Source organism: Bos indicus, chromosome 22 (genome assembly GCF_029378745.1).
Source record: "Bos indicus isolate NIAB-ARS_2022 breed Sahiwal x Tharparkar chromosome 22, NIAB-ARS_B.indTharparkar_mat_pri_1.0, whole genome shotgun sequence".
Lineage (NCBI taxonomy): Eukaryota > Metazoa > Chordata > Mammalia > Artiodactyla > Bovidae > Bos > Bos indicus.
Genome location: NC_091781.1, coordinates 10,989,201 through 11,016,121, shown reverse-complemented (window position 1 = coordinate 11,016,121; position 26,921 = coordinate 10,989,201). Strand labels below are relative to the sequence as shown.

Genomic DNA, 26,921 nt, shown 5'->3' with positions numbered 1-26,921 from the left:
TAAAATTGATATTAGCTTCCTGAAACTCACTCAGTTGTAAAAGGTTGTAATACATATTGTAAGATATATTTTTTTTAAAAAAGGAAAGGTACCCCACATATGTACTTTTCTTCCTCAGAAAGTAATTTTTGAATTTTACCAAAACCTGATGCCCCAAGCAGTGCTCTGGGCAGGTGAACCTCATGGGTTGCATGTGACATGGTAGGAGAAAGGAAGGAAGCCACACAGATCTAGGCCATAGGAATGCTTCAACTGTCCTATCTGTGCAGTGGAGGAAGAATTTACATGCTGACTCCAGTTACTGGTTGATGGCTGATGTGGGAGAGAGAGGGCATCTCTTTCAGCACCTCTGGCCCACTACCCAGTGGGCAGAGCAGGCAGACAGATGCAGTTTCTGGAGCCAGACACCAGGCCAGCACACAAGAGTAAAGAGATTTGACATCGCTGACAGTGCCTGCTGATGGGGGCCCTACACCAACTTTACGACCCAGTGAATGAGGCCTTGAGGTCTGTTGCTGGCAGGTCACATCAGCTAATCCTGTTATCTTTGACCAACTGGAAGGGGCTCAAGGCTGTGGAGAAACCCCTCTCCAACCCTTGTGATCCACATTCTGTTCACTTGCCTTCTTGTGCAACTGTCACAAGGATCCAACTCAGATGCCACAGTCTCCATTTCTTCCCACGGACCTAGGAAACATAGGTATGGGTGACCGAACACACCCCTTCCCCAGAGCTGGCTACCGATGGCTTGCACCAAGGGTGCTGTTCTGGTTGTCTATGACTGGAAATCACTCTTAATAGAAGACTAGGGCTGTCCCAGCCCCAATCTAGTGCACCTTAAGACAGACAGGGTACCACCCTTGCTGAATCTGAGGGCGGTATCTGAATTTCTGAGCTTCCTCAGTGCCATTCACTTTGAGAAGAATAACCAGGGACCAATATGAGAAAATACAGATGGCAGCAAGCACAAGTTTACGAGCCCATTTCTGCAAGGCATGCACTCCTAACACTGTCCTTAGCTTCCCAACCCAAGAACGCAATTGCCAATACCTCCAAGGCACAAGTGTTGACACCACTTTGTCCTGGAATGTCATCATGGTTATTACTCTTCAGCCTCTGTTCACCCCACAGACTGAACACTTTTATAGTTAAGTCTACTGCTGTATATGAGAGTTGGTCCAAAGCCCCTGAGAGTCTTCATTACAGAAGCACTTGCATTCAAAGAGCCAGATTGAGGCCGCTCCTCTGTAACACAGGCAACTCCTTAGCAATCTAAACTAAACCATATAAAAACTCATTTTCATATCTGAAAATCCCGACATTTTTATATCTTCAAAGAACAAAGCTGCCAACATCAGCCTTTAGAAGTAAGATGCTAGTGGAAATGCCCTCACCACATTCTGTACACACAGAGGATTATGAAGAATAAGCTATGTCCTGGGGAGTAAATGATAAAAACGTCTCCAAGAGAGATGCAATAACACCCATTTTTATAAGGTCAAAGTTTAGAGATGCATGGTCTTTTAAAGCTGAAATGGACTCCAGAATTGATTATAGAGCAATCTCCTCCCTATTTTGCAGACAAAGACATTGAGTACAAAATAATGTACGTGGCTTAAGAACTTATTGCGTGACTTGTGGTAGTATCATTTTACCTAGTGGCCATGCCAGGATTCAAACCCACTGCACCAGTTAAGGTCTAGCTTAGAAAACAGAGTCCAACCTTATCTTTGACAAAAGACGCAAGACTATACAATGGAGAAAAGATAATCTCTTTAACAAGCGGTGCTGGGAAAACTGGTCAACCACTTGTAAAAGAATGAAACTAGAACACTTTCTAACACCAAACACAAAAATAAACTCAAAACGGATTAAATATCTAAACGTAAGACCAGAAACTATAAAACTCCTAGAGGAGAACATAGGCAAAACACTCTCCGACATACATCACAGCAGGATCCTCTATGACCCACCTTCCAGAACATTGGAAATAAAACCAAATATAAACAAATTGGGCCTAATTAAAATTAAAAGCTTCTGCACATAAAAGGAAACTATAAGCAAGGTGAAAAGACACCCTTCAGAATGGGAGAAAATAATAGCAAATGAAGCAACTGACAAACAACTAATCTCAAAAATATACAAGCAATTCCTGCAGCTCAATTCCAGAAAAATAAATGACCCAATCAAAAAATGGGCCAAAGAACTAAACAGACATTTCTCCAAAGAAGACATACAGATGGCTAATAAACACATGAAAAGATGCTCAACATCACTCATTATCAGAGAAATGCAAATCAAAACCACTATGAGGTACCATTTCACACCAGTCAGAATGGCTGCGATCCAAAAGTCTACAAGCAATAAATGCGGGAGAGGGTGTGGAGAAAAGGGAACCCTCTCACACTGTTGGGAATGCAAACTAGTACAGCCACTATGGAGAACAGTGTGGAGATTCCTTAAAAAACTGGAAATAGAATTGCCTTATGACACAGCAATCCCACTACTGGGCATACACGCTGAGGAAACCAGAATTGAAAGAGACACGTGTACCCCAATGTTCATCATAGCACTGTTTATAATAGCCAGGACATGGAAGCAACCTAGATGTCCATCAGCAGATGAATGGATAAGAAAGATGTGGTACATATACACAATGGAGTATTACTCAGCCATTAAAAAGAATATATTTGAATCAGTTCTAATGAGGTAGATGAAACTGGAGCCTATTATACAGAGTGAAGTAAGCCAGAAAGAAAAACACCAATACAGTATACTAACGCATATATATGGAATTTAGAAAGATGGTAACGATAACCCTGTATGCAAGACAGCAAAAGAGACACAGATATATAGAACAGTCTTTTGGACTCTGTGAGAGAGGGAGAGGGTGGGATGACTTGGGAGAATGGCATTGAAACATGTATAATATCATATATGAAATGAATCGCCAGTCCAGGTTCGATGCATGATACAGGATGCTTGGGGCTGGTGCACTGGGATGACCCAGAGGGATGGTACGGGGAGGGAGGTGGGAGGGGGTTCAGGATGGGGAGCATGTGTACACCCATGGCAGATTCATGCTGATGTATGACAAAACCAATAAAATATTGTAAAGTAATTAGCCTCCAATTAAAATAAATAAATTTATATTGAAAAATTATATTAATTAAACTAAAAAAAAAAAAAAAACAGAGTCTCTGTCAGGTAGTTCTCTGAAAGGGATTAAAATGAGGAATTGGGTACAAAGGTGCTAGAAGAACTGAAAGAGAAAACAAGGAGAGATGAGGAAAACCAGGGATTAAGAGCAACTGTTAGAAGGTAGAGGGACAGTGGGTGCGGGTTGTGACCAGAGCTGGGACTGCCCAGAAGGGGATGAGACCACAGAGGGGATACAGGTATTGCCAGAGATACTGCATGAAGTGGGTGGCGTTAAGGAGAAATATCTTGACTTTTCTCCTTTTTCCCTCTAACCTCTCACTGGCCAAATTTAACAGGAAGTTTGTTGGCAAAGGAGCCTGGGACATGTAGTTTTCCAGAATTAGGCCCCCTAGGAGCAGGGCAAAGAAAGGTGGTGAATGGATTAATGCACGATGGTTTTAGATTCTTAGTCCCTTACTCTTTCTTGGCTTGTAACAAGTTGGGGAAGCTATCCTTTCCCCAGTTTTCTCATGGTGGATTCTGGACAAGGAAACCTTGAGTTCCAGCAAGGGACTACAAAGCAGTCAGTCAAAAATCCCTCTTTCCTACAGGGATGGAATTGTTTTTGTCTTGATGGCTTATTTTAGTTAGTTTACTTTGTTTGCTACTTAGTTTAATTAGTTTTACTCCCTATTCCAGTACCTCTCACTGAAACATGAAAATACAAATCCAAATATCAATTGTCACTGTCATGAAAAATCATTAAAGTTTTCTGATTTGAAGGTTATAGCTATTGTGGCAAGAATTTAGGAATTTATTTTATTAACCAAGGCCATTAAGAAAGATATCACTTCTTTTTTTTTTTCATAAAAACATTCTTTTAGTCAAAAAAACATATATATATATCACCAAGAAACACCCAAAAAAGATACTACCTAAAAGGTACAATTTTGGCTAGATTTAAGAAATCAAATCTAATCTTGTTTTATATTTTAATATACTCTTGAGTTATAAGAGCTGTTACTTATGCCCAATTATTTGTCTTGTCCTGTGGTTATCCTACAGCTGGCCCCACATAAGCCCAGGACATGGGCAACCTCCTGTCGTTTACAGCCTCACCCCGGAATCACCTGCTACAGCTGATTTGATGATCCTCATACTGAGCACCTCAGGGTCCCCTTATTCACACCCTGCAACATGTTTCACTGTGTTCAAAACTCAATGCCACATCTGGACCCACTTGCTTCTCAGGTGCCCAATCCACATGCCTCTGCCACCACTCAGCTTCTCCTCCTGACCTTGGTTTCCCTGGATACATACCCCAGTCATCTGGGCCAGGCTTCAGCTGAATCCCTGGGTCACTTACACAGCTTGTTCCAGACCCCTAACTAGCACCTATCTGGGCATTTGTCTCCTTTCAATACTCTTTAAGAGTCCCTTGGATTAAAGACCTAAATGTATGACCAGAAACTATAAAAATCCTTAGAGAAAAACACAGGCAGAACACTTGATGACATAAATCAAAGCAAGATCCTCTATGACCCACCTCCTAGAGTAATGGAAATAAAAACAAAAGTAAACAAGTGCGACCTGATTAAACTTAAAAGCTTTTGAACAGCAAAGGAAACTATAAGCAAGGTGGAAAGACAACCGTCAGAATGGGAGAAAATAAAAGCAAATGAAACAACTGACAAAGGGTTAATTTCTAAAATATACAAACAGCTCATGCAATTCAATGCCAGAAAAACAAACAACCCAATCAAAAAGTGGGAAAAAGACTTAAACAGACATTTCTTCAAAAAAGACATACAGATGGCTAACAAACACATGAAAAGATGCTCAACATTGCTCATTATTAGAAAAATGCAATTCAAAACTACAGTGATATCACGTCACACTGGTCGGAATGGGCATCATCAAAAAGTCTACAAACAATAAATGCTGGAGAAGGTGTGGAGAAAAGGGAACGCTCTTGTACTGATGGTGGGAATGTAAATTGATACAGCCACTATGGAAGATGGTATGGAGATTCCTTAAGAAACTAGGATTAAAACTACCATATGACCCAGCAATCCCACTCCTAGGCATATGCCCCGAAGAAACCAAAATTGAAAAAGACACATGCATCCCACTGTTCAGTGCAGCACTATTTACAATAGCTAGAACATGGAAGCAAACTAGATGTCCATTGATAGATGAATGGATAAAGAAGCTGTGGTACATGCACACAATAGGATATTACTCAGCCATAAAAAGGAATGCATTTGAGTCAGTTCTGATGAGGTGGATGAAACTAGAATCTATTATACAAATTGAAGTGAGTCAGAAAGAGAAAGATAAATATCATAGTCTAATTCATCTATACAGAATCTAGAAAAATGGTACTTAAGAATTTATTTACAGGGCAGCAATGGAGAAACAGACATAGAAAATAGACTTATGGACACAGGGAGAGGGGAGGAGAGGGTGAGATGTATGCAAAGAGTAACGTGGAAACTTACATTACCATATGTAAAATAGATAGCCAACGGGGAATTTGCTATATGGCTCAGGAAACTCAAAAAGGGGCTCTGTATCAACCTAGAGGGGTGGGATAGGGGGAGATGGGAGGGAGGTTCAAAAGGGAGGGAATATATGTATACCTATGGCTGATTCATGTTGAGGTTTGACAGAAAACAACAAAATTCTGTAAAGCAATTATCCTTCAATAAAAATAATTAATTAAAAAATAAAACAACTTGGACTGTAAGGATATCAAACCAGCCAATCCTAAGGAAATTAACCCTGAATGTTCACTGGAAGGACTGTTGCTGAAGCTCTAATACTTTGGCCATCTGATGCGAAGAGCTGACTCACTGAAAAAACCTCTGATGCTGGGAAAGATTGACAGCAAGAGGAGAAGGGGGCGACAGAGGATGAGGTGGCTAGATAGCATCACTGACTCAATGGACATGAATTTAAGCAAAATCCAGGAGACAGTGGAGGACAAAGGAGCCTGCTGTGCTGCAGTCCCTGAGGTCATGAACAGTTGGAGATGACTTACAGACTGAACAATAACAACAAAGCTCTTGTTTTAAATCCATAACTTTAAGAAGCTTTACTATTTATATTGCTTGTGTCCTTAAAATCTGCATAAACCAATAATAATACTCTTTTAAACAGAATACGCTATCTCTAAGGGTGTAGGTTGTAACATTCTCCAAGAGTGGGCTACTATGCATAGAGTTCGAGATGTGCTTCATGTCTTGCCATGCCTTATGAATCCCTTCTAATCACGCAAAACAGGCCCGCATGGCTATTAACTCCAGAGATCACGGGGCACCTCTGTAAGGCATGTCAACTAAAGCTTACAGTGGGTCAGGGAAGTGACTGCTAGCAGTAAGTTTCTGCTTTGAAAACCATTTATATGAAACCAGAAATGTCTGTATGTCTCGCATACATACCCCCTTAGGATGGTTTTATGCTCATTAAAGTAAGCGAAAAGTATTTACTAAGGTGAGCTGAGCTAAATCAATGGTTTCCCTAGCAACATTCAGATCATCCATGTAAACACGTGTTACTTTTTCATTTTGATATTTGGCAAAACTAATACAATTATGTAAAGTTTAAAAATAAAATAAAATTAGAAAAAATAAAAAAATTAAAAAATAAATAAAAAATAAATAATACATCTATGTCTTCACTGACTTTGCTAGCATCAATGTGGCCTCAACTTTGGCTCATTTAATAACTCATTTAGTTCAGTTCAGTTCAGTCGCTCAGTTGTGTCCGACTTTTTGAGACCCCATGAATCGCAGCACACCAGGCCTCCCTGTCCATCACCAATTCCAGAAGTTCACTGAGACTCACGTCCATCCAGTCAGTGATGCCATCCAGCCATCTCATCCTCTGTCGTCCCCTTCTCCTCCTGCCCCCAATTCCTCCTAGCATCAGAGTCTTTTCCAGTGAGTCAACTCTTTGCATGAGGTGGCCAAAGTACTGGAGTTTCAGCTTTAGCATCATTCCTTCCAAAGAAATCCCAGGGCTGATCTCCTTTAGAATGGACTGGCTGGATCTCCTGGCAGTCCAAGGGACTCTCAAGAGTCTTCTCCAACACCACAGTTCAAAAGCATCAATTCTTTGGCGCTCAGCCTTCTTCACAGTCCAACTCTCACATCCATACATGGCCACAGGAAAAACCATAGCCTTGACTAGACGGACCCTTGTTGGCAAAGTAATGTCTCTGCTTTTGAATATGCTGTCTAGGTTGGTCATAACTTTCCTTCCAAGGAGTAAGCGTCCTTTAATTTCATGGCTGCAGTCACCATCGGCAGTGATTTTGGAGCCCCCCAAAATAAAGTCTGACACTGTTTCCACTGTTTCTCCATCTATTTCCCATGAAGTGATGGGACCGGATGCCATGATCTTTGTTTTCTGAATGTTGAGCTTTAAGCCAACTTTTTTCACTCTCCATTTTCACTTTCATCAAGAGGCTTTTGAGTTCCTCTTCACTTCCTGCCATAAGGGTGGTGTCATCTGCATATCTGAGGCTATTGATACTTCTCCTGGCAATCTTGATTCCAGGTTGTGTTTCTTCCAGTCCAGGGTTTCTCATGATGTACTCTGCATAGAAGTTAAATAAACAGGGTGACAATATACAGCCTTGACGTACTCCTTTTCCCATTTGGAACCAGTCTGTTGTTCCATGTCCAGTTTTAACTGTTGCTTCCTGACCTGCATACAGATTTCTCAAGAGGCAGATCAGGTGGTCTGGTATTCCCATCTCTTGAAGAATTTTCCACAGTTTATTGTGATCCACACAGTCAAAGGCTTTGGCATAGTCAATAAAGCAGAAATAGATGTTTTTCTGGAACTCTTTTGCTTTTTCCATGATCCAGCAGATGTTGGCAATTTGATCTCTGGTTCCTCTGCCTTTTCTAAAACCCGCTTGAACATCAGGAAGTTCACGGTTCACATATTGCTGAAGCCTGGCTTGGAGAATTTTGAGCATTACTTTACTAGTGTGTGAGATGAGTGCAATTGTGTGGTAGTTTGAGCATTCTTTGACATTGCCTTTCTTTGGGATTGGAATGAAAACTGACCTTTTCCAGTCCTGTGGCCACTGCTGAGTTTTCCAAATTTGCTGGCATATTGAGTGCAGCACTTTCACAGCATCATCTTTCAGGATTTGAAATAGCTCAACTGGAATTCCATCATCCCCACTAGCTTTGTTCGTAGTGATGCTTTCTAAGGCCCACTTGACTTCACATTCCAGGATGTCTGGCTCTAGGTCAGTGATCACATCATCGTGATTATCTGGGTCGTGAAGATCTTTTTTGTACAGTTCTTCTGTGTATTCTTGCCACCTCTTCTTAATATCTTCTGCTTCTGTTAGGTCCATACCATTTCTGTCCTTTATCGAGCCCATCTTTGCATGAAATGTTCCCTTGGTATCTCTAATTTTCTTGAAGACATCTCTAGTCTTTCCCATTCTGTTGTTTTCCTCTATTTCTTTGCATTGATCGCTGAGGAAGGCTTTCTTATCTCTTCTTGCTATTCTTTGGAACTCTGCATTCAGATGCTTATATCTTCCCTTTTCTCCTTTGCTTTTCGCTTCTCTTCTTTTCACAGCTATTTGTAAGGCCTCCCCAGACAGCCATTTTGCTTTTTTGCATTTCTTTTCCTTGGGGATGGTCTTGATCCCTGTCTCCTGTACAATGTCACAAACCTCATTCCATAGTTCATCAGGCACTCTATCTATCAGATCTAGTCCCTTAAATCTATTTCTCACTTCCACTGTATAATCATAAGGGATTTGATTTAGGTCATACCTGAATGGTCTAGTGGTTTTCCCTACTTTCTTCAATTTAAGTCTGAATTTCGTAATAAGGAGTTCATGATCTGAGCCACAGTCAGCTCCCAGTCTTGTTTTTCTATAACTCATTTAGTTATAGAATCAGTATTTGCTTCAAAGGCTACTTTCTTATTAACGAGGCAAACATGAGAAGCCCAAGGGCCCGCCTTGTCCCTTCAAGCAGCTTAGGCTCCCTCCTCCTGCCCCATCTACTTAACTGTGAAAAGAACTGCTGGTTCCCAGCGAACAGAGGAATTCAAATCCTCATCAGCCTTGACTTGAGGAGTAGTTTCCGGAATCACTAAATCTTACAACATCTGGAACAAATCAGGTTCACTCACTGTAACAACTGGATTAAAGACAAAGAATACTTTGGGGGGCAGAGGAATTCCCCAAATTTGCGGGCTGCCCAGAGGTCTGATGTCATGGTGGGGATGGTGTGTGGTGATGGATGACCTGACCAGCAGTGGCCCGGTGCCACCCTGTGCCACACACGCCGCCTGTCAAACCCGGCCACCACACATTCAAAATGCAAACCGTGGACCTACATTTCACAGTCGCTGGCAGGCCAGACAACTCAAGACAGCCCAAGTCAGCAGGGCTACCATAGTCCCTCCATGAGTAATTCTTAATGGCCATCATTTTTCCCTGTTTCTGGCTCAAGAACCAAATAGAGGATGTAAATGGTCACAGATGATAAAGCGTATTGAAATTACAAGTCTACTTGGATTTGGAACCTTCTTCCTGTGAGGTCAGCAGTCTCAGGGACCAGAGGAAAGTGGCTCTTTCCACCTGGGTCCCCAAAGGTAGAAACAAGAATAGACACACCAGGTACAGCACTTCGAACAACCACAAATGCCATGCGTCCACAAAGTGGCTGCCACGTTCACCACAGTGCCCAGGTTTTCTGCTTTGGACCTGAAGTGTTGGTTTTCTAGAGCTCACCTAAGCTATAAGAGACAGTCAGCTGTGTCTTTAACAAACTCAAACAAGGAATGAATGCTTCAGGGAATTTACTTCATCACCAGGGTATTATAGATGCTGGGGGATACAGGGTCAGGCAAACAGTTTCTCCAGTGGCATCTAAGTTCGGTCTCACATTAGAAAAACAGAAAAATGTAACATGACACCAGCCTTATAATAAAGTCTCAGTCCTGGATATTATAATAAAAATCTTTTGTCTATTCCAGTAAGCAGAGCAAAATGTTTGTTTCTCCAACATGTATCTTTCCCCCACATCAGGGAAAACTTCTAGAATTGGGGTTTTTAAACTGTTTTTGTGTCACCAGATACTCTTGGCAGTCTAGTGAATTGAACAGACGCCTTCTCAAAATGTTTTTAAATGCATAAAGGGAAAAAGAGTTACAAAGAAATCAGCTATATAAAAATACAGTGATAATTTTGTCAAAAATATGCGGTTTATGAATATGTGTTCTTTTAAAGATAACACTGAATAATAAGGTTTGGGGTGGATCATACTGATTCCACAAATTTGACATGGGGATGGATGTGAATGATACATTGAAATACCTTCAGCATCAGTGATTTCTATATGTGACAGCCACAAGTCCTGCTAATATGACTCTGCTTTGTTGTCTACATTCATCATTGACTATGATGCTAAACTTCACCATGATGCTAAATTTTACTCTGAAGTTAGTGAAAATTAAGCTGTGACTGTTTTCCTATCTAAGTTCACAGACCCCATGAATTCTATGCACAGACCACCAAGGGATTTGGACCAGGTTAGGAACCTCTGTCCTATGGCAGGTGAGAGGGAGGGACTGACTCAGTGCTGAGGAGTCACCAGTGATGATGAAAGGTCAGGTGGAGGGAGAGATGGACAGCATGCTCAGCCTCCGACGCAGGGAGGAAAAGAAGTGCATTTCTGAAAAGTGTAGGATAAGAGACTTGTAACTGCTGTTGGTTTCCTTCACCTTAATCCTTCTGTCCTGGGACTAACTATGCTGCTACTGCTAAGTTGCTTCAGTCGTGTCCGACTCTGTGCAACCCCAGAGACAGCAGCCCACCAGGCTCCCCCATCCTTGGGATTCTCCAGGCAAGAACACTGGAGTGGGTTGCCAGTATACACACTGCTGCTGCTGCTGCTGCTGCTAAGTCGCTTCAGTCGTGTCCGACTCTGTGCGACCCCAGAGACGGCAGCCCACCAGGCTTCCCCGTCCCTGGGATTCTCCAGGCAAGAACACTGGAGTGGGTTGCCATTTCCTTCTCCAATGCATGAAAGTGAAAAGTAAAAGTGAAGTCACTCAGTCGTGTCTGACTCTCAGTGATCCCATGGACTGCAGCCTACCAGGCTCCTCCATCCATGGAATTTTCCAGGCAAGCGTACTGGAGTGGGGTGCCATCGCCTTCTCCGGGGACTAACCATGAGCCATTTTTAAAACTGACAAACCTGGGGAGGCTGGACGGAGAGGTGCGTAAATGAGAATTTTTTCCTTCTTGGCTCAGGAAGTCAAATAGATTGTGTTCTTTCACACAAATGATAATTTTCTCCCAGAAAAAAAAATATGAAAACTTAAAAAAAAGTTTTTTTTTTCTTGAAGGAATACAATTGTGGACTGAAACAATGGCATTCACTCTTGTTCAAATCTCATTATCACAGAAAACACTCTTAAAAAAGAGCCAGTGCTCCTAGGGAAAAAGGCTGCTCACACCACCTGAATATCATGCATCTTTCATGCCCTGAGGACTGTATCTGCCCTTGGCTCCCACTGGGAGGGTATTTTGCAGTGAAAGCCATCTCTCACAGGGGGCCCCTCTCCTTTATCCCAGTGTCTGGATAGTTCTCTTTAAAAACAAAGTCCTGAGGAAGAAACAACCAGAAGTAATCCTAAAAGACACAAAGTCCCACTCACCCCCTGCGGGGACCTTCTATCCATCACCCCACAGGCTTGGTTTTTAAAAATTCAGAAACCCTCCAATTCCAATAAGGCAGATAAAAGCCCACCAGCAACTGTTTACCCCTGCTCATATCTGATAAACATTGAACTTGGCTTCCTTTTGAAACCCACAGTTCTGAAAAGGATTGAGCCTTCCTGGCCAGATCTAAGAAGGAACAAACTGTGAGGTCTGAGTTCTCCAGCATCTTAGGTGGGGTTTTCTGGCAGCAAGAATTCAGGTTGTTGTGGGGGATGCCACTGGAAGCAGGTGGTCTTGGGTACAGTCTAGCTATGACCCTTATTAATGGGGAGCTCTGGAGCACAAAACACAGCCTAGAAACACCAGTACTTGAGGCAAGAGGCTGGCCTTTTGTACCCTAAATCAGCCAGTCAATGGCTAGGGTTGCCCAGGATGGGTGTAACCTCCCAGGCAAGGTGACTCCCATGAAGCAAGGGCCCTTCTCCAGATCAGAGGAGGGGCAGCTGTGAGCCCTTGGCAGCCAACACTTAATGGCAGCTGGGAACAGGGCACCGGCACTCTTAAAGGTGACAGCCTTTTCCCAGCCTTGTCATTTTCGGGTCAAGATAACCTGGAATGGAGTCAAGGAGAAAGACTCATAAAATCTAAAAGGTCTTTACCTGTAATGTACAGGCAGCTCATGATCTACCCAAGCCTGTCTGTCACCTTGGCTCTGGAGGGAGGTTACTCTTAGGAAGAAAGCTAAAGTGGCCTTTGTCTTCCTTCTGCCAAAAGAAGCAGGGTCACTTTCTGATCCGCCGAAGGTTGTATCAGGTGGCTCAGAACAAACTTGTGTGCATGCTCAGTCACTCAGTCGGACCCAACGAACACTGGAGAGATGTTAATAAGAGGGCGTGTGCAAGAAAATATGTGCAGAGGTAGGTTTACTTCAGAAAACAAAACAACTGTGCGTCTTCGGAATTTGGCTTTTCTTCCAGTAGCTAAGTCTGCCCTGGGATGGGTGAGTCTAGTGAGTGTGGCAAGAGACCAATAGCACAGTCATACAGAATAAGCTGTAAAATCTTAACAACAACCAAAAAAAGCACATGGCTCCCCGTTCTCTCTTGATCTGACAGAAGTGAGGAATACAGTTGCTACATTCTTTTGATAAATCTTTTTCTTAGGCTGAGTGTCCGGTGAGAAGGAAAATGACAGCCATATGATTTTGGCCCTGCTGGAAAGATGCTTACACATAAAACCTCTGGTGGTTGGCCCTACTTGGAAGCCAAGGAAAATATTAGCAAAACTAAAAATAATTAAAAAATAAAAAATAATATTTTATTAGGTACGCCTGTGAGACAGGTCCAGCCTTCCCAGGTGGCTGGAGAGGGAGCGAGGAGCCTGGTCCCAGCCTCTTCTATGGTTGCCATGGTTACCCCTAAGCTCTGTCTTCAAGGCTCCTCTATGGATTCCCCATCCTCTTACCATCCAGATGGAAAATCTCAGTCGGTGTCTGCGCAGCAGGGGGAGGGCTGTCCCTGAAACCCGATATTCGTTGGAATAGATCGCTGCTGCTTAAGTGTGGTAGGGCCTCACACCAAAGCTGGTCCACTCTTTAGGAAGCTACAAATCAGATCCTCCTGGAGATAGGAAGGTATTTCCCACCTGGTTAGCAGCATGTCACTGTGAGAGCAAGAGACAGGCCAGGTTCCCCAAGCTGCCACGGCTATTTAAAGTCAGAGGCCACAGAACACTGGTCTTGGCCTCAGGAACCTCCCAACGGGGTTTTTTTTTCCCTTTTCTTGCTACTCCATTGAACTTTCTTTCTAACCCCAGAAAAGTGACTCAAATCCCTGTCCACCAGCTTCTTGTTCTGCTGCTGAAATACTGTTCTATCCATGAGAATCACTAACCACAAATAAACAGCGAGCTGGGCTTGTTTCCACCCTGTCCGAGTTACTTTGTAGGACAGTGGAGTTGCCAGCCGTCTGTGCTTCTCCCGAGTTGGGCTGCAGTCAGGGCTGCAAAACTGCGCAGCTGTGTGGCCTAGCTCCACCCAGGTCCCTCCCGGATAACGGACCGGGCAGAGGTCAGATCCTCTCTGCACAACATGTGCTGTGGACACTTCCCTCACCTGCCGTTTCTGCTGTCCTCAGGAAAATGGGGGACAAAGCTCCCAGCCCTGTACTTGACTTATGGGTATTCCCTACAGCCAAATTCCCTTCAGCAGGTGGGCAAAGCATGGTGATGCTTGGGGGAGAAGGGACAACAGACTAAGACGCGGACAAACACAACAGGAAACCAAGTTACCACGGTAACCAAGAGTTAGGAGTGTGGAAACGTGGAAAGAAAGCATTCACAGGAAGATAGTGGAAAGAAGCTTCGGTGTCAAAAGGTGGTTTTTGATCCTCTCCCTGGAAATTTCCAGAATGAATTCATCAACTGAGATTCTTTGAGAAAGTGGGTGCAACAGATATTGTCCATGCCCCTATCACCCCCATGAGACTTTTTCAAATGTTCCTGCTGATTTCCAGGTGCCAGGGTCTGAACCTTGCTGGATGAGAACACGGCTGCTGTCTGTCACAGGCTAGAAGGGCCCACCCAAGCCTAGAGAAGCTTTTAACCAACGACTCTCCTTAGCTGATGTACAAACAACCCATCCCCTTTACCCCTCAGAGGCAATCATTTTAAGCTGTGCATTTCCTATCATTCCCCAGTGTTTCCCTGCAGGATGAAGATCCAATATCCCCTGTGCCACCTTGGTATGATGGGCTAACTGATAGCCTCTTTATTCACATCCTTTGTCTTCTGACACACAGATCCTCCCATCAGGAAGCAGAGTTTATTTCCCCATCCCTTGAATCTGGCTGGCCCTGTGTGTGACTTTGCTTCAGCTAACAGAATGTGGCAAAAAGTGAGAAGAGACCAGTTTTGTGACAGGCCTCATGAAATCTTGTGGACTGTGTTCTAGTTTTTGGACCCCTTCCCTGCCCCCAACAGCAACACCTAGCCAACCTGAAGTTGGCTACAGGTCCAAATGGAAGCTCATGAGACCAGAAGACCTAAACAGCTGAGTCACAGAATCTGGAGCTGAATAAATGGTGTTTTTCCCAAGGCATGAAGTTTGGGGTGATTTGTTACACAGCAGTAACTAACCGATACACTGGTGTACAGTGCACCCTTAACAGTAGGCTTCCCTCTAAGTTTCTTTACTCCTCTACCTTTGTTCCCTGCACTTCTCAAATTATTTACACCCAAATCCTTGCCTGAGGGTCTGCTTCACAGAGGACTCAAACTCAGATAGGGTGGAGGGCCTCTTTCCTTGTGCTTCCAGGGAATTCCCTCATGTTCTCATGATTATAACAACCACAGTGAATTACAATTATTGTTTTCATGTGTGTTTCCCCTTCTAGATCAAGAGCATCATGATGCAGTGGTTTATATTCGTTTCCACCAAGCCTGGTACATCCATGATAAGTACTCCATTGATATTTGCCATGTAGGTGAAGGCATCAGCAGTTTATCACTTCTCATCAGGTGAGTAGATGGATTCTGCAAAAGTACTGCACACTTCACTACCTCTTCCAGTGTGTGAATGTGTCTCTTTGTTTGCCTTACTCTGTTCGTCACCTTCCTAGGGGGTTACATCTTGCCCTTTGCCTAGGTAACTATAACAGAAGGACCACCCACAAGCCTATTCATCTTGATGTGGTCCTGAAATGTGGGGGAGACACCTACTGCCTCCTCAGAGAACCCCTATCAGAGGAGGGAGAAGAGAAGAGTGCAGATGAGGAATCCTTAAATTCTCATTCAAAAGAGAGCATTTCACCTTTCTTTCAAGAACATACCACTGAAAAAAACCATTCCTGTTTCCAGAGATTCCAGAAACAGCCACTACAAAAGCCAGCTGCTCTCAATCAACAAACTTCTTCTGCACTTTTTTGTTCCCACATCTTGGGCAGACGGTGAAGGGAAAAAAATATTGAATCACAAGGCTAATATTCTGGCAAGGGCAAAAGTTTTCCAGGATTCTGATCAGTCCTATTCATCTTCCTTTACAAAGTAGTAACAATAATGAGAGAAAAATCCAGCCTACACATATTATAAATATCCTGACTTGAGGCTTAAACCATCATTTGGACCCAGCAGAACTGGTGTCTGTGGTCTCTGGGGAGAAAAGCTTTTGAACAGCACCTCACATGTCAGACATCACGGGGGGAGCATGACTGGATGGATAGGAGGGATCTTTGAGGATGCATTTTTTTTCACCCATCCACCTCCTTTCTGATTGGGGCTTTCTACACAAAGGAAGCTTTATTCCCAGCTCCCCAGTTTTGGTCCTTCTTGTCCAGAATCAGCTGATTGTGACACCCAACAGCAACTGAGGCCAGTGCACAGGAAGAGAGCAGGATGAAGAATTGGACATTTCCAGCTTTGATCACCTCCACCCTGACCACTGTGAGCCCTTGAATAAGTAACCTGCCTCCCCAAGCCTCTGCATCCTCCCACCAAAAAAGAGTGTAATAATATTTACTTCTCATTGTCACTGACCAGATTAAATGAAATAATAACGATAGCTCTCATTGACTGAGTGTCTGCTATAATGCCAAGCTTTCAGAAGCAATTAAATATGTTTTAGCTCACTAACTACTCAAAACAACTTTGCAAGACGGTGCTATTATACTCCCATTTTACAGATGAGAAAACAGAGGCACAGAGGTGTGAAGCAACTTTCCCGAGGTTGTGTAGCTGGTAAGATACTACAGAGGACACTATAGGGAAGCTAGTGCATGGTAGGAACACAATAAACAGGAGTGTCTTCCCCTTCATATAAGAAGACAATGCTACTTCTACCCTATGCTATGCAGTTGATGTTTCTGGTCTTTTTGCCATTTTAAAAAAAGTAAACAATTTACTTCAAACTCTAGATGGCCACCCCATCCTTCACCATGATCCTGGGTATATTGATCCTCCTCTTGAAGACTGGTTTTCCATGGACATGAAAATGCCCATGAAAACCTGAGATACCCATGAAAATCTCCCAGCCAAGGGTTTAGGGAAATGCACTTGGTCCCCCATCTCCACCAAGATAATTGCATTACTAAGGCTACAGTAATGCAGATGGTGACTGCAGCCATGAAATTAACAGACGCTTACTCCTTGGAAGGAAAGTTATGACCAACCTAGAGAGCATATTCAAAAGCAGAGACATTACTTTGCCAACAAGGGTCCGTCTAGTCAAGGCTATGGTTTTTCCAGTGGTCATGTACAGATGTGAGAGTTGGACTGTGAAGAAGGCTGAGCGCCGAAGAATTGATGCTTTTGAACTGTGGTGTTGGAGAAGACTCTTGAGAGTCCCTTGGACTGCAAGGAGATCCAGTCAGTCCATTCTGAAGGAAATCAGCCCTGGGATTTCTTTGGAAGGAATGATGCTAAAGCTGAAACTCCAGTACTTTGGCCACCTCATGCAAAGAGTTGACTCATTGGAAAAGACTCTGATGCTGGGAGGGATTGGGGGCAAGAGGAGAAGGGGACGACAGAGGATGAGATGGCTGGATGGCATCACTGACTGGATGGACGTAAGTCTGAGTGAACTCCGGGAATTGGTGATGGACAGGGAGGCCTGGTGTGCTGTGATTCATGGGGTCGCAAAGAGTCGGACACAACTGAGCGACTGAACTGAACTGAACTGAAGGCTACAGTCAGTCATAGGACCATTATATGTAGTCATGAGATGGTTCTTCCAACTTCATGAATATTCTCATTGTGCCTTTTTACTTCCCTTGAGAGTTCTTTCATTATAGGAGTTGCCTAGCTGGAAGGCACTGACATTTCCACTGGTCTCATATGGGATACATAAAAAAAAAAGTTCTTTTAACTTAGCTGCCATAGTGTATATTTCTCTCTTCTTTACCTTAATCACATGTGATATACTCCTAGGCACTATAAGTATTCAGACAAAAGAAATGAAACATAGTTGCATCACTTTACAAATGGAATTTTCAGTCCTATTTGAAGAAATTAAACAGCTTCCTCCTTATGCCTGGACATTTTGGAAGTGGTGTGTTTTAGAACAAGGCTCAAGACCATTAAAGATTGTAGACTTAATTGAAGAGTTGAATCGTTTTAAGAGACAACAGGCCTGCCAGAATTCATGCTCTCTGGAGAGAAAAATAAAAACATCCATGAGTCCCGGTTACAGATTGCATTTCCTGGCTTGATCCCTGACCACTCAGGGTGACCCAATCACTCCCAGATGTCTTTCTCTCTTTTTTTCAAAACAAAGGCTCCTCAGTCTATGGGTTTTGGCTGCTTCCCACAACACCTTGCACTGTGCTGCCTACCCAGTCATCGGAGGAACTTTTCTCTGTTATCCCTTGGTTTCAACCTTATAATACAGTGGATCACAGCTAACAGGAGAGCTAGGCTCTAAAGACAGCACAAAGGCAAAAATTTTTGTTGAAACTGGCCCCTGGAAACCCTTGGGGAGGCACCATGATGGAGATAAACATCTCTCATAAGCCTAACCCTGTCTAGGTGCTCCTGTACTGAGACCAAGGTGATGTCCAGGGACCTGAGCCAGGATGACTGAGATGATGGGAGAGTTGTTGTTGTTCAGTCACTAAGTTGTGTCTGACTCTTTGTGACTCTCTGAACTGCAGCATCCCAGGCTCCCCCGTCCTTCAATATCTCCTGGAGTTTTCTCAAATTCAGGTCCACTGAATTGGTGATGCTATCTAACTGTCTCATCCTTGGCTGCCCTCTTCTCTTTCTGCCTTCAATCTTTCCCAGCATCAGAGTCTTTTCCAATGAGTTGGCTCTTTGCACGGGAGAGTAGCTGACTCAAAAGTCAAGCTGGACACACTTTCTCTCAGTGGAACAGAGAACCCAACGACCCAAGGCCCTCAGTCCCCTTGCCCTTGCCCCTTTCTCTGCCCCTATCCCTCTCTCCCCACCCCTTTGGTGTGCCCACCTGCATTCCTATTAGGCTAAATGCAGTTATGCTACTATTCTGCTATACCCCCACTGGCTGCAGGACGAAGCCTAAACTCATAGGTGTATCACAATCTGCTGCTTCTCTCTCTTTCTCTCTCTTACATCTTCCTGTGTCCTCCTGACCTGTGTTCAGGCCACAGACACCTTTATCACAACCATTTTTGCGGCAAATATTTTTCTGCCAGATAACTAACTTGTCACAAGGCAATTTTTCCATAAAAGATAAAAGAATTGGTTGATTTACATCACATAAACCTTAGCACTTATACTGCTCTATAAAGTGACAAGGATACGGGCAGTCTTAATGTGGTAGATGAGAACAACTACATAAATTGACTTGATAGGAAACATGGCGATAAAACTTACTGGAAGTATGAAACAAGAAAGGGTAAAGCTGGATTGCACATTATACTAGAAAATGAAAACGTATCAGTTTGCAAATCTTCGATGATTGGAAGGCACAGAGTTGAACCCACATTCCCCATAGAACTTTGGAACGCCTATCACTGAACATGTGACAAGATGCCAGGAACACACAACAGTGTAGAGGCTTCCACAACACAATACAAAGCTCAGTTACAAATGTGCATCTGAGTATTTGGAAACTGAGGCCTCTCTAAATGGAGAAAGAAATCTTAACAGAAAAGAAAAAGTGCAATGCTGAACAGGAAAATGAATACATTTTAAATGTATTCAAATATTATGTATTTTGCAATAGTCTTTTAATTTGCATTATTCATTTTCAATGTTCCACTATGTCCTATTTAATGATGCTCTTACTTTTTCTCTTTTACAGGAGAATTGCCTTACAATCAGTTACATGCTGAAAACATTTGCAGCAAAAACGCTTGTAGCAAAGATGTTTACAGCAGAGGAGCTCATGCCAAAAATATCTCCTGACCACCTCCTTTACCCCAGATGCCTGCAGATCTGCATGGCAAGTCTGCCTTCCAGCCTCTGTGCCTCTGCTCATCTTTTCCCTCTGCTCAGGACGCCTGGAGGCATTCCCCTTGATTCCTTCTCTTGGAAGCTGCTCCAGGGCTCCATGATGACCCATCTATCCCTCTCCCGGCACTAACCAGGCACTGACAGCACCCAGCTGTCCTCTCCCACGCACACTGGGCACCCTGTGAGAGCAGGGCCCACATTTCTTCCCTGATTTGAACAATGAAGGAATGTACACCCCATCCCAGGCAATAACAAATCAATAACGATAACCAAATCAGCTCACTTCTAGTTCAAGCCACCGAGTCTTTGTCAACCAAATTCAGACCTTGGCTTCCATACGCAGTTTACTGATTGTACCTTCTCTCTCTCTGTGCCTGGCTCTGCACAAAGATCTGGTGAAATTCAAAGTAACTGAAACCCTGGGCTTGGTTTTGTATCTCTACTTATCCAATTACCAGTTAATGTTTCTCTGATGGCTCCCTTGGGGGCAACAATGGGCCCAAGAGTATAATGAAGGTTTGTTTAATGGGGGATCCAGCCAACAGGCTATTTTGAGAAACCAAGGGGCCTCTTGGGAAATAACTCACCCGAGGGAGAGGCTCAGCGATTTGGTCCAAAGATATTGATTCGGAGATTTGAAAAATCTCCTCCCCCGATCTCTAGGTCTTGTGTATGAGTTGTAGGAAGATGGAACTACAAGAAAGGCTGAAATAGTACCCAAAACTATAAGGTACCAGGAAAACAACAGGGCGATCCTGCTCTTTATGTAGCAGAATAGATTGCATTATGGTTCCAATTTTTCACCCCTCTCTAAATTTGTCTCCTTTGCTATGTGACTGTAGTTCTCACTGAAAAGGCAAAGCATAGCTTCTAGTCCCTTGATTTTGAGTTTGGGCACATGACTTTCTGTGACCATTAGAATAAGGCTGAAGTTAAGAATACACCAGTTGTAAGCCTATGCCTTGAGAGTTATTGCATGTTTCTGCTTGCCCTTTTATACTGGTGCCATGCCATGAGAAGAATATATTGAGTCCAGGCCATTGGTTCGAGCAGGATGGTCAAAGACACATGAAGTAGAGCTGAACTGAGTCACTCGAGCCTAGTGGAGATCCACCTCCCCTCTGTTGAACCCCAGATTCATAAGCAAGTCAACCAGGATGCAGCTGAATCAAGCCAGGACCAGCCAACCCTCAGTCGACCAACAGATTCAGGAGGAAAAAAATGATTTTAAGCCACTGAGTTTTGACTAGTTTGTTACACAGTACTTTTCTGTGGTTCTATCTAGCTGATATATATGGGAGTCTGGGCCCTGGCCAACCACACCAGTTGTTCTAGTATTATTGGTATCTGGGCCCAGAGAGCAGATCCAATTCTGACCAATACTCTTGGGAGGCCAGGGTTGGGCAACAGAGCCAGCTTTAAGGATAATGACCACGAGCCCTGGGTTTTACTTCTTCACATATGAAGAGCACAATGTAACAGAGATGGATTTGACCGTGCCCTGACAGGGAGCAAGAACATCAGAACTTTTCTAGTATTTAACCTGAGAGCAAGTGAATATTTTCCCACCCCATGAAGTTTTCAGTGATCTAAAATAAATGTCCACTATATATAATCTGCCTCAAAATAAAAAACAAATCCATATATTTTTGTTTCATGTTCCTTTTCCCCTAAAATACTTTTTGGAAGACTTTTCTAAAACTAAAAGTTGTGATCTAATAACTTATGAAGCTTCCTTAAAATTGGTTTCTCTCATAGGTTCCAGAAGGTCCTTCTTACTAATGTTAAAAAAAATTCCAATATCCACTTATCAGATTGAAATAATTTTCTAAGCTTGGCAAAACATGTACTACTTTAATGTACTACACTAAGTTCTAAGTAAAAGTAATGTCAATTAATATTTAAGAGGTTTGGAGGAGTGTGTGTGTGTGTGTGTGTGTGTGTGTGTGTGTGTTTGAGGAGGTGGTTTACACCTTTCCCCTGATAAATGCAAACAAATGAAGAATTATCTTAGTATTACTTTCCTTTGATGAATTGTAGATTATTTGTCAACAGAAGTAAAAGTGTCTAGTGCAGTTACTGGTTCATGATGGGATATTTCTTTCACTCCCCCCAAACTTAACTCTCACAGTTGAGGCATACAGTATGGATTTCAAAGGATACCTATCAACACCAATGACTATTGTTGAGAAATGGTAATAATTAGTACGGAAGTTAAAATTCTCTGAGAACGAATTGTCTCAAAAGGAACACATTCTCTGATGTGGCTAAATGACTCAGGACCAGCGTCTTCATCCTAAAAGATGACTGAAATAAAAGGCTGACAGAGAGAAAACAGGAAGGCCTTTACAGAAGGTTCACCTTTAGCAGGGGGCTCACATCCTGTGGAAGGAAGCCCTGCTCCAGGAGAGGGGCCATCTGTCCCCTCATCAGGACAGCTGCCCCTCTCCTCCACCCTCTCCTGTCACAGAACCATTACTTATTGTTAAAGCAGATGCTTTAAGTGAGAAAAATAAAAAGAACCTTTATACAGTAATAAACTGGATCATATGGGTTGTCTCAAACAGTTAAATATTGGCCATTTCATATGGTTCAACTTAATACAATGAGTAAACCTAAAATATACATCCCAACATACACACATCAAAAATACTCAGGAAAATTAGACATATAAAAATCCAATTGTGAGATTTCTGAGACTGTAAACAAAACCAAACCCAAACCATCCCCCCCCAAAATAATAGCTGTTGTTAAAATTACAGTATAATATACGTTTTCTTATACTACAACTATTCATTTTAAACCCACCAACTGCATTTACCCTCTTCAGTGGGGAACTCTACACATATAGACTTTGAGCCTGGAGCCAGAACTTCTTAGAACAAGGTGGAGAAGGGGGCACCAGCTCACCTGGAGAGTAACAGGTGACCCTGCAGCTGCAGGTCAGCGGCACAGTCCTCAGATCGGCAATTCCTTTCAAACACGGTCTGTGAGGGAGACACGAGAGGAAGGGTGGAACTGGAGTTAGCGGCAAATGAGTAAATAACAACCAATTACTTCCTTCCAAATCAGCGGGAATTCTTCCCGTGAGCCTGTAACCAAACACACGTCTGTGTGCCCAGACTTGGGCACTGGCACTGAGCCCATACAATACTGAAATATTGGAGTTTGGAGCAGAGAAAGGCTTAATACAGAGCCAAGCAAGGGGACAGGTGGCTCACGCCTTAAAATCTCTTGAGGTCCCCAAAAGTTCTCAGTAAAGCTGTTTTAGTGGAAAGGTGAAGGAGGGGTGAGGTTAGCTGTCACAAACTTCTTCCTGAGGTCAGCTCACCATTTCTCATAAACCTCCACCGGAATCAGTGTTATTCTCTGTCAAGGTCCCAAGGCTCAACTTCCAAGTCTAACCTCCGGGGGCCAGGCCTGACTATGAAGAGGGGTCCCGGAGCAGGCCTGTCCCCCTGCCTGGAGCACTGGTCCAGCTCCCGGCCCAGGTCGTCCAGCAGTGCCCAGCCCAGCTGAGGAGGTGGATCTCAGCCCAAGACGCCCTCATGGATGGTTCCCCAGACCCCACCTGGCCATCATCCCTGAGGGAGCCAGGCGCCCAGCACCGGGCAGCCCTCAGAGTCCTCAGGCCACCCAAATGGGGGCCAGATTCCTCAGACCTTGACCCATGGAGATGCCCGCCACCGTTAGACTGCGAGGTCGGGGTGGGGAGAGGCTCACCGCCTCCTCCAGGCCTGGACCAAGGCCAGTGGGTGGCCATGGCAATGGCTCTGTAGCCTGCAGGACACAACCCTCGGCCTGTCCCCAGGGTCCAGCTCACCTGCTGCCTGAGTTCAGAGGGCTGGAGGCCTAGGAGGCTGAGGGCCACCTCTTACTGCGCTCTCCACCTAGAGGACCACAGTCCTGCTGACCGTTGGCGGAGAGCGACCTCTAACTGTCACCCTCTCCGGTCTCACGTTAATGTGCTAGTGGTCTCGCGGGAATGGCTGCGCCCCCATCCCACCCCTACTACAGTTCCCACAAGCCCCCCGCCTCCAGGGAGCCAGCTGTCTCCACAATGAGGGGTCCTCAGCAGTTAACCCGGAAACCCAAGTCAGGGGTGCCTTTGACCACAGAGCGCACCCTTTATCTGATTCATTTCTCAGGCGATTCAAGTGCTACTTCAAGCAGTTTTTTCAAGAAAGGTATCCGACAGGTATTCTTCCCATCTTTGAGAAGATCTTCAAATGCTCTCAGATAGGAGTAAATAATAACCCAGTCAAGACAACGAACTCTTAGATTACTGTCCGGACATTTCCCTCTGCTCTCCTGGGGAAGCAGATAGTCTGTATTTGAGATGGGTTCTGCCAGAGTGAGGAGATCATGGTATAATTTTAATTCCAAACAGGAAAGTCAAAGGCAATTATTAGATGCTGAGGCTGAGGGCACCACAACAGGCTGAAGGGATTCTGTCTCGGTGGGGCAGCTGGTAGTTATCCAGACAGAGTGTCCTTTCTCTAACAGGGCTGGGCCTTGAGGGCCAAACCTCACCTAGTTCTGGGACCCAACGCTCACTGTGCCAAACTGGACATCTTTCCAGGGGGCTTGCGGTGTGTGCCTGAACTGGGCTTCTCTGTGGAGAGTAGCCAGGAATCAGGAGTGGCTCTGGGGAGGAGTTAAGAGTTTTCTTCTTTCTGTGGGACCTGGTGGGCTTGTCCATCCCTCCCTCCATCTGCTCTCAGCCACTCTGATGTTTTAGCTGCCTGCGTCCACGCTGACAGAGACTCTTCATTATTGCTCATTGCTCTAACCGCTTCAGTAGGATTCTGGAGAGAAAAGCCTGTGGTTGCTTTTCAGTTGTCATCTACATTCACTACTCAACTTCCCCATCATCACTCCTCATATGTGTGGATCCCCCTCCAACACACACAGAGAACACAGCTCCAGGTGACCTGCTTTCCTCCCCAAGGACAAGTCCGGGCGGCTTTTCAGAGCATCCATATGCACTCCAGCAAATGTGCCGGCCAAAGAACAGTCTAGACCCAACCAGACAGAGTAATTTTGCTTATGGAAATTCATATTTCTGTGTCACATTTCCAAGAGAATAATGTGTCCCAGCCAACATTCTCTGCCTTGAGTGTGGGGGAAAAAAAACTCATGAAAGTCTCGGGCAGAAAGAGGACATTCCCGCGTTCTTTTGGACAATACTGGGGGCAAGAAGAGAACCAAATTTCCAAGATTTTGAGAGAAGGCATTTGTGCTTTATTTGCCATCTCAATTGAGGAGAAAACAAGAAGTGGATGTGAGGTCTATACGAATATCTCATGTGAGAGTAGAAGGCTTTCTGAGGTTAGAAATGAGGAGAAACATAAAAAGTGGCTTCACCACCAAGACAATGAAACTTTGGGCTGAAGGGCCCTCACTGACACGCTCCCACTGCAGTCTTGCATCTTACTTTCTATTCACAATGTTACTTGACTTTCCCCAAGAGAAACTCTCCTCCCAAATCCTAATAAGCTTTAGACTCCCCTAAACCCAGCTCTGCCCCTGGTCACAGGCTTCTCTTTGCAAGTATTTCTCCCATTTTACAGGCAAGAGATGGTCTGACTTCCCGCCTCTGGAGGTGGGATGGGTAGCAGGTGAAAACTGACAAGGCAGAAGTGACCTACAGCCACCCCATGGCACACAATCTGGCAAGACCTGGTCCCTGCCCTCCTCAGCTCTGTCACCCTGGCTCTCTCATGCGAACCGCCCCTCAGTCTGCCCTTATACCTTCACAACTCAGGGCCTCCCCATAGGCTGATCCCAAAGGCCTCCACCAGGTTCATCTGGTGTGTGTCCTCTCATCCTTCAGTCAGCAAACCAAAACCACATCCCTGAGCCCTCAGAGAGCTGGGGCTCGGTCACAAGTTCTAGTAGTTCATGCACTTTTCCTCTGACTGCTCATCTTGACTGTAACTAATTTATCATTAGGTGTTTCCTGTTTCTCTCCCGTGCTGAAATGATGCTCCATGAAGATGGGGGATTGTATTGGTATTCTTCACCCCCATGCATGCCCTCAGAGCCTGCTGTGTAGAATGTGCCCAGTCAACAGTGGAGGACCCCACATGCTCTGAGAGATGGGGTAACCCCTGGAATGTGAGCCAATGCAAATAACCTGCTCATCAACACAAACCTGTAGCCTCCCAGCAAAGCCCTGTCCCTCAGCTACAGGCAAGTGCAGAGCCTCCCCATGAGGAACTGGTTGCCCTGGTCGGACTTTCCCTTGTACTCTCCTCTCTATTTCCTGTCCTGCAAACTAACTTCTCTGGCTGTTAAGTCCTCCAGTGCTGTTGAACTTCCGTCCAACAAAGGCAAGCACTGAGTCTGCCATATGCACACTCACACACACACACACACACACACACACATTAGGTGAGTGTTTACACTGATCAGCTAAAATTAAGCACAAACTCTAGTGAGAAGATAAGCTCAAGCTCAGAAGTTAATCCAGGACTTAATCTGCACATTTACAAAATTAAAAAAATAACAGCATCAGTGACTCTTGTGAATCCAGATTAGCATTTAGCTCTCAGTGTGGGAGCCTGTGGCTATCACGTTGTTCTTGTTTTAGACATCGCTGTGCATCACTGTCTACACCAGCAAAGGTGAGTGACAATGACGCTGTGTAAGAGTGAGCGGCATGAAGTTTCCTGAGTTAATGGTGCAGTGAGAAGACCACAGAGACAGAGTTGAAGTTGACTCCGTGTGTGTGTGTTTGTGTGTAGACAACTATACATTCTCAAAATCAATGTACAATGTCTCCTGTTGCACTCTATACAATGTGACCCTGACCTCCTTCCATACACAGGTGGGATTGACGCTCCACCCCTTGAATCTAGGTGGATTTGTGGCTGCAGAGAAAGCAGTGCTTTACAATTTCCAGGTTAGTCATCACAAGTCCTCGGGCTTCCTCTGAGTTCTCTTGGGGCCTTTGCTCTTACAATGTAGCTACTACTTTGCAAGAAAGCCCAAGCTTCCCATGGAGAGGCCCACACGGACAGAAATTGACCAGCAGTATCAACTCAAGGCCGCAGGAGTCAGCCAGCATTGAAGTGGGTCTCCCAGCCCCACTGAGCTGCCCCAGCTGACATGACATGGAACAGAAGTGAGCTGCCCTGCC

The 26,921-nt window shown here is 44.3% G+C and overlaps 1 protein-coding gene across 2 annotated transcripts in view; it reads right to left on the bottom strand.

The window, feature by feature from the left end:
- ITGA9 (integrin subunit alpha 9) overlaps nucleotides 1-26,921 on the bottom strand; it is a 364,186-nt gene that overhangs the window by 151,952 nt on the left and 185,313 nt on the right. For both annotated transcript variants that reach the window (XM_019984744.2, XM_070777085.1), the window contains one exon: nucleotides 22,688-22,764. In XM_019984744.2, coding sequence (XP_019840303.2) covers nucleotides 22,688-22,764 — 77 coding nt within the window. The remainder of the gene's footprint in view (nucleotides 1-22,687; nucleotides 22,765-26,921) is intronic.